This window comes from Macrobrachium rosenbergii, chromosome 12 (assembly GCF_040412425.1).
Source record: "Macrobrachium rosenbergii isolate ZJJX-2024 chromosome 12, ASM4041242v1, whole genome shotgun sequence".
Classification (NCBI taxonomy): Eukaryota; Metazoa; Arthropoda; class Malacostraca; order Decapoda; family Palaemonidae; genus Macrobrachium; species Macrobrachium rosenbergii.
Genome location: NC_089752.1, coordinates 103,382,845 through 103,391,576, shown reverse-complemented (window position 1 = coordinate 103,391,576; position 8,732 = coordinate 103,382,845). Strand labels below are relative to the sequence as shown.

General features: G+C 40.6%; 1 protein-coding gene across 8 annotated transcripts in view; it reads right to left on the bottom strand.

The window, feature by feature from the left end:
* Positions 1 to 1,272: 1,272 nt before the first annotated feature.
* The window catches only part of PNKP (Polynucleotide kinase 3'-phosphatase), a 41,084-nt gene continuing 33,624 nt past the window's right edge, over positions 1,273 to 8,732 (bottom strand). For all 8 annotated transcript variants that reach the window (XM_067112571.1, XM_067112574.1, XM_067112572.1 and 5 more), the window contains 3 exons: positions 8,233 to 8,376; positions 7,268 to 7,329; positions 1,273 to 1,590 (listed from right to left, as the gene is read on the bottom strand). In XM_067112571.1, coding sequence (XP_066968672.1) covers positions 1,467 to 1,590; positions 7,268 to 7,329; positions 8,233 to 8,376 — 330 coding nt within the window. In that variant the 3' untranslated portion in view covers positions 1,273 to 1,466. The remainder of the gene's footprint in view (positions 1,591 to 7,267; positions 7,330 to 8,232; positions 8,377 to 8,732) is intronic.

The following is an 8,732-nucleotide window of genomic DNA, read 5'->3' as shown; positions in this document are numbered from 1 at the left end:
AATGTTTGTCAGTCTCCACCCACAAAACAATGAACATTATGACCTTAATACGTAAGTGTTGAGCCGTTAATAATTGAAATGTAATGTTTAGATGTTAATTGGAAAATCATATTTTTATTCTTCCTCATGCTGTACCTGTCCAGGGTGGTTGATTAGTGCCAAGAGTGCAATTTGATAACTTCCATTGCAGCCCCATATCAATCAGCTGGAATGTCATTTTTTATATTGATTTTACTTGAATGGTTGGTAATGTAGCTTGCCATTATTATCTATTTATTATTTATTATACATGAATGCAGCAGTACAGTTTTTTTTTTATTTCTGCCATGTACAATATTACATTAACCTGTACACTTTTGCATATGATTTTAGGAACTTTTGGTAGAATTGAATTCTGTATAAAATTTTTGGATTTAGCATTCCTTAGCAGTGATTACAGATGTGTATAAAAAATACTTAAAATTATCCCAAAATTTATATCAGTAGGCTGGACTGAAGGATCAACTTTGTAAAAATTGCATTTTATAACAATACATTGATTGTAAACATCATATGTTGGCATGTCGGGCTTTTGTTTTGAAGGGTAGCCCCAAGGTTTTTAAAGGTTAAAAGTAGAATGTGTGGAAATTATTTAGTAGTTTCAAATGTAGTACTCTTCACACCCTTGAATGCCAGCCAGTTAAGAGGCAAATGTTGTACAGTGAAATGCATTATTGTGTTTGTGTTATTCTGTAAAACATTATTAAAAACTCAAGTTGAAAGCCTATACTGTATAAAGAGAAAATTGTCAATTTTGGTTTTTAAATGTTTTATGAAATTTTTGTAAAAATGAGATAAATTACCTTAAAGTGAATTTTGGAAACATAATTTGAATCTGTAAAAGTAAGATAACCAAATAGGTCCTTCCTTTTTAAGAGGAAAATTATAAACCTTAAATATTACACCAATTCCTAGAATCATGGATACATTTTCACTGTGTTTTTAATTTGTTGTTGCTCAATCAGTTAAATCTTTTTGTTTTTAATTTTGCTGGTTCTTTAGAAGTTCAGGTTTTGTATATAATGTAAATATAAGTATCTTCTCTGTATTTTTTTTTATTTATGAATTGTTTGCACTGAATGATCTCATTAACAATTGACAGGCTTCCATATGCTGCATTAATAGAAATAAGTTGCATCATGATTTTCCTCTCATTAGATGTTCAAAGAAGTTTTTTGCCCAGTGATAATAATAAGAGATTGTATTTGCTCAAGGGTTTATAAAGCACATCAGTATTTTCATAACGTATTTATTCAAGTTATAAGATTTCCACAGTAGTTTGCATTTTTGAGGAGGCACTGTTGCTATCTAAGATGGCTGTTTGTCCTATTTAAGAAATATTTGGTTTTAAGAAATTACTATTTATGGGTAAATTGTAAATATATGTTAGTCTGAGCCATTTACTTTTCAGACAGTAGATCTTGTAGTTATTTTTCCAATAAAAACATCTTGTACATTTTTTCATCTTTGGCTGTCCTGAAGCTGGGAACAAAATTGACCTTCACAATGTCGTCAAAGCCTTCTTTCAATGTTGGTTCAACATACTTTGATCTAGAAAGGAAAATATAAACATTACAAATACTGCCTTTTATCACCTTTCCAATATGCCATATTTTTAAAGTAATTTGCATTTTCATAGGTTACAAACAGTAGCTGTTCATTTACGGAGTATTTTATTGTTCATGCGCTGGACTGGTGGTATACTGACTAAACAAGAGAGATGGAGATGGGGGAGAAGGGATGCCCACTCTCACCCAACCAATGCTACCCATTGTTCTTTCTGCCTGCATTTGGAATGGAAAACTGAAGGGAAATAATGAAGCAGGGTGGATAAAACTATGGTTTGTATAACTAGGAAAAATATAAAGTACCTTAAAAATTTGGCATTTGTTCCTATGGAGATACAAACACTACACCTTTCATGTATGTAGCCGCACTACTTGGGTGGGAGGTAGTAATTTCTTTGTGGAGAAGCAGAATGCCACCGTCCGGAAAAAAGGGGAGTACCGGTACCTCCTGCTGACACTGCCCTGAGAGGGCAGTCATTGCTGCACTGCTGACAGTGCCCAAGGACAAGGCAGAGCTGCTCTGCAGGCACTGCCCTGGAAAGCAGGGTTGTGCTTCCCTACATCCCTGCTCTGCAAGTTATGGACCAAGTCATGTCACGTTTATCCTGAAGAACCTAATACCATCTCCGTGGAGCATGAACCATTCATCAGCATCCTTGAATGGATTTTGCAATTACTGTGATGGGTTTGGATGAAAGCTCTACTTTGCCTCCCCCCCCTCTTGTTATTGAAGGGGAGATGAGGGCTTGCAAAATCTACACTACTAGAACAGGGAATCATAGTGCCACTTACCTCTGCTTATTCGGGCCCAGCTAGTAAGCTTGTACTCAGGCACAAATGCTGGTGGATTGGGTTGTGAGAGGGAGAACAGATAAGTGCACACCTCTGCTTCTTGAATAAGCCATGGGACACCTGGAAGGTTCCCAGTAGTTACATTACTTGTTGAGCTGCCATCACTGGTCCTAATGAATACATGTTGAGGGGCTTGTGGGTGACATCCCTACAGTAGAATGAGGTGAAGGTAGTCAGACAGCACCAGACTGCCTCCCTCATTACTTGTTGGTCCAAGTTCTTCCTGAAGGCAAGAGAGGGACCAGCGCCCCTATGCTGTGAGCTCATGGACAGGTCGGAGGGTCCTCTACGCTACTGGGGAACTCTTAAACTCTGGAGATTACTTCCTGTAGCCAGAAGATGGTGTTCTTGGATACCTCCCTATCGCGATATTTTGTACTCAATAAAAGGCACTTGCACTCTGGTCTGAGGTTGTTCTTCCTTCTCAAGTCAAATTTTAAGGTGCAAACTGGGCACAACATTACTTCATCTGACTCTCCACCTATGAGGTATTGGAGGGAGTGAATTGAGAAACTTGAGGCTTGGGCCCAGAACAGAGGATTTTGTGTCTTGCCACAAAGTTGGGGATGAAAGAGAAGAGAGACCACCACCCTTCCAAGTGCCCAACAAGGTGTGAAAATCCAAGCAACTCCCCGACTCCCTTAGCCAAGGCAAAGGTGAGCAGGAAGACTGATTTTGAGGATAAGATCCCTGTCCAGTGACTGGGAAGGGGTTTGGAAGGGCTGTCCTGAGGCTTCAAAGTACCAATGTCAGGTCTGACTCAGAGGGCCTGATCTCTTGAGGGCATGATATTTAAAGCTCCTCATAATAAACACTGCCTATGTGGCATGGACCTGTCCACGCCACATGGGCAGAACACTTGAGCAATACCCTTTAACAGCTGAGACAGACATGGGAAGACATAAGAAGTCTGCTACATACTGAAGAGAGGGATTAACTGGAAAGTAACTCCTTCTACAACACCAATTGCAGAAGATGGCCCAATTCCCTTGGCAGACATTCACTAAGGATGTGCAGAGGGTGCCAGACATCTGCCTTGCAGTTCTGAGAGAAAAGCCTCCCTCTTACAGGAGATGCTGGATAACCTCAACCTGTAAAGAATGAAGCAACTGCACTGCTCAATATCTTAGGATGTGCAGTTGTAATAGAAGAGTAGACCACAGAGGCAGGGCTCTCAGGATTCCTGTCTTATCAGGAGTGATAGAAGGTCTGTGTACCAATGAGCTTGTGGCCAGAGTGGGCTACTAGTGTCATGCAAAGACCTGGGGTCACGAATACTTTGTTGAGTACCTGGCAGAGGAGGAAAGATGTAGACTCCACGTTGTCCCAATGGTATTGAAATGCATCTTGCATCGCTGCACATGGGTCTGGAATCTGTGAACAGATGGAAAGTTTCCATTTCAGGATGGTGGCAAACAGATCAAGCATCAGCTGTTCCCACAGATCAAGCAGTCTATCCACCATTGCTTGTTGTAGGGGCCATTCCATCCCCACAACCTGGTCCCACCAGTTCAGTTGGTCTGCCACAGTGTTCTTTTTACCCTGGATGCACCTGGCTCTCGGCTTAGTCCTGTGCATTGATGCCCATTCATGCATCTGGATGGCTAGTTGGCACAATGAAGGGAAGACTGTCCTCCCCTTGTTTGTTGATGTAGGCTACTATGGTGGTGGTGCTGCTCATGACTACTACCAAGTGCCCCTTCAGATGCTGATGGAAGGTCTGGATTGCTAGTCATGATACTATCATCTCTAGCACACTGATGTGCATTCTGTTCATGTTTGGGGCCAAGCCCCTGAAGTGAACTCTCCTCCCAGATGAGCTGCCCAACCTCTGCAGGACACGCCTCCAAACAGTAGTGGTTCAGGGGGAGGAATTCTCAGTGAGATTCCCTGAAGGAGATTGTATGATCCAACAGTCAACACTCTAGGATTCTCCAAAATGAACAATGACACTTCAGTTGCCATTGTAATAAGATGGCTTCTGTTTAGGATATGTTTCTCCAGGGACATAAGATGGCCTAGTAACACTTGCCACTGTCAAGCTGGTTGTTCCCCGTCAGGAAGTGCCTGGAAACATCCTTGAGATTGTCTATTTAGGGAGGGGAAAGAAGGGGGAGTTCCCAGGAACACCTTCACTGCCAGTGTCCAGGATCGTTCTGAGATGCTTGGGGAACTCAGTTGGATTTCTGCCTTTTTATAACAATCCCAGACTCTGGCAAAGGGACATCAGACTATCCTGTAGAAGCTTCCTTCCTCAGGAAAAGAGAATGAGCCAGTCATCTAGATAACACAACCAACAGATTCCCTTGGGGTGTGCCCAAACCTAGATCAGCGTTAAGACCCTGGTGAATATCTGCTGGGCTGTTGCCAGGCTGAAGCAGAGGGTCATAATCTGGAAGGCCTCCCTTTGCCACATGAAACGAAGGAACTCTTGAGTCGTCGTGAATGCAGGTATGAAGATAAGCATCCTGGAGATCAAGCGTGATCATGACCCTCTCTGAAAGAATGCAACACTGAAAAAGCAATTCCATCATGAAGGGTGTCTGTCTGGTGTAGCTGTCCAGTGCAAAAAGATCTGAGATGGGCCTCTACCCTCCTGAAGCTTATTCCATTAGGAAGAGATGTCTGTAGAAGTCTGAAGACCAGGTCCAGGTGATCTCAATCGCTCCCTTCTGCAACAGTCTTGACCTCTATCTGAACACTGAACAATCAATTCCATCATGAAGGGGTTCTGTCTGGTGTTGCTGTTCAGTGCAGAAAGGTCTGAGATGGGTTTCTACCCTCCCGAAGTTTATTCCACAAGGAAGAGATGTTTGTAGAAGCCTGAAGACCTGGTCCAGGCCATCTCAATTGCTCCCTTCTGCAACAGTCTTGACCTCTATCTGAAGAGCTTCAGACTTGGTCGAGTTGGGGACAGGATGGGGTTCAGGGAGAGAGAGAGGGGGGTCCTTAAAAGGAGCGTACCCATCCTTCAAGACTGCCAATACCAACTATTCCACCCTATGTTGCTGTCATGCCATCCAAAGATTTGAGAGGCTGCTCCCACCTATGGAAACAGAAACCCCTTCTTTTCTTACTCCTATCACCTCTTTTCAGCTGACTCGAGGAGGAGAGTCGAAAGGGCTGAGAGGTGTCCATACCCTTTGTACAGGTAGTGGGATCTTGTCTTGATTTCATCTGTGGGATTTTCAGTTGTGTGGATAGCCTTGTTCTGAGCAGAAATCTTTGAAGTCAAGGACCTACTCCCTTGGCTGGACTTCAAAGTGGCTGCTCGAGAGATGAGGGCATTGCATGAATCTTCTCTTAATAGCCACCCCTGCTTTTGAGTAATCTGTTTTAAGAACTATGGCTTGAGCCTCTCCAAAGAAGAAGTGCTGGGAAAGGGGGGGCAAGGGGGATGGACATAGGGAGAAGGAAGGTTCTGGAAGGACTTGGCATGGGTCCCTGCTAGACGAAGCATCTCTCTTAGGCTTCCTCCTCCTCTTTCCATAATGCTCCCATTACTGCTGTAGGTGACATATAACAACTAACAGCTCCACCACGACCTTCACAATGATGTTGGTCTTGTCTGTTCTCCATGAGACATAGAACCAGGCACAAGCACCAAAGTACTGAAAAAAACACGAAGCACTAGCACTTTCGGAACAACTAACAGCTCCACCACGACCTTCACAATGATGTTGGTCTTGTCTGTTCTCCATGAGACATAGAACCAGGCACAAGCACCAAAGTACTGAAAAAAACACAAAGCACTAGCACTTTCGGACACAAAACTGCACCAATAGCAGGCATATGCACTGATAAAGTATTATCCACATGAACACAAAAAGTACCACAAAGGAATAGCCCATACACAGAAAAAAAAACAGAACACAAGAGACATGTCTGCTCTGTATTACAGCCAAAAGATCAGTGGGTATTGTTGGTTGGGTGGGACTGGGCATCCCTTCTTCCCCATCTCCACCTGGGTACCTCCCTTGTTTAGTCAGTACACGGTCAGTCCAGCTCTTGCACAGAAAGACATTCCATGTATGAAAGGAGCAGTGTTTGTATCCCCATAGGAACAAATGGTCTTAATCGTTTGAGAAGTAACACATTATTATATAATGAGATATTTGGGACAAAATCACAATACCAACTAACATAAAAAAAAACCTGGTTTAAGTGTCACTTGAGCAACAATGGCAAGGGACAGACCATTGTACTAGTGCATATTTTCCTACAGATAAAGCAATTGTAAACATTATCAGCAGCCCAAGGCCTTCTCAACCCTTGCCAGAACCAGCGAGTCAGGTAAACCTATGGGCTCCCACAAACACCCATACTCCTCGCTCACAGGGATGATTATTTTGTGTTTTGCTAGTAAAGTCTATCAGTATATGAAATCTACATGTAACCAAATGAGACACCAGCCAGGCCACTCCAATCTATAGCCAGCTATGAAACATTTGAAAACAGTAAATATCTCTTTGTGGGGGTAGAAAATATTTGTTAACGGAACAAGTGAACAAAATTTCATGAAACCACCAGGTATGTTTATAAATGAACTTGAGATGCTTAACTTTGGGAAGAAATCAGCTCAGTGTTCAGGGGGTTTTATATGGCAACAAAACATACACTAGCCAAATTCTCCCTACAGTTAATCCTTGAGAAAGTTGCCTAATGCCTAAACAGTATTTTCCAAGTTTCATCCTTCTGCTCACCAACTCTTTGAAATATCTTGCTAACATGGATAAAAAAAAAACTAAAGACTTCTTGTATCTTTGTTGGTGAAGTAAAAAGTTCAAAACAAAACAGCCAACACTTACTTATACATGTTGTAGACCATGTCACTGATGTTCTCATGGTTGGCCCCACTGAAGGTCCGATACTGAAAGCAATCAGAATTTGCTAGACAGGGTAACTGCATAACATCCCTTACATTTCCAATATCACATGGAATATTTGTTTTCCCTCAAACTAACAGGTTAAAATTCTACTTCTACAATACCAATATGGAAATCAAAAGCATTTGCTCTCTAGAAAATCCTGTATCATATATATTGTATCTAAGCAACTGCAATGACTGTAAACCTAAATAATGATAGGACAGCAATGCTGCAACTGCTTGTCTTTTTTCAACTTGACCGTGACCCAACAACAGTCAACCAGCCCAAAGATTAGACCCTTGCATTTTTTGAAGCTAAGTGTAGCAACTCAAAATACTGTATAGCTACTAAAAGCACTGTATATTGAAAGAATTATTTTTTTATATAGACAAAACCTAAAGGAATGAGTTCTCTAATCAACTTTATTCTCTAATGAAATTTATTTTTAGAATCTGATTCAAGAATGAGTTATCTTGGAATCAATTTGATTACAAATGAGTTCTCTAAACAAAATTTATTCCTAGCTTTAAATTTTTTATATTAAATGTTTTTGGAAAATATTTTCACGCTAACATTAAATGGGAAAAACTCATGTTCTTACTTTGCATCAGTGTTCTTTACCCCTAATGTGATAAATGCATACAAAATCAACTGACTGACTATTACTTTATCAAAAACCAGGCTACTGTATTAAAATTTTTTATAGTTAATTTACAGAGGGTTGATAAAAAGTCTAGTGCAGTCCTGTAAACACAAGAAATCTTCCCTACACTAGCCTAACTTCATCTATACCACATAACCCCCACAAACTATTACCAGTTTCATGTGCTTTAGCTTGCTGCTGAATCTTCCTCACTTCAATACTTCAGAAATATGTAATGAAAACTGGTGAAAGAAAATCATACCTTATTATTATGCCTGCAGTGATCCTTTGATACACTAAACACAAAACATCTGACAGGAACCTTCAGTTTCTTTGCAGCTACAATATATCGCTGCCGACTTTCTACATCAGGATTTGTGTTATCTATGACAACATTTTTTCCTTCCTGTTTGAAAAGAGATTATGGCCTATATTGCAAAAATACAGGAAATGAAGTTCAAGATTTGTTTGATAACATTTTTGGAAATAATGAATTAATTATACTTGTTTGTTATACACTGGATATTTTATGGAGAAATTACTGGATCTAATCAAAGTATAAAATACAGTCCAATAATGTGTTATATTAAGTGCCAAATGTCAACCATTACCTAAAAATATATGGATTCAAAGTCTTCAACACTTTCAATTTACCAACCCAGATTTTAATTTTTTAGTGTTGTAATTTACTGAATGATGAAATTTTAAAAAGAGAAAACAAAGACCTTTAGACTGGCCTCAAGAGGAAGACCCTTGTTCTGC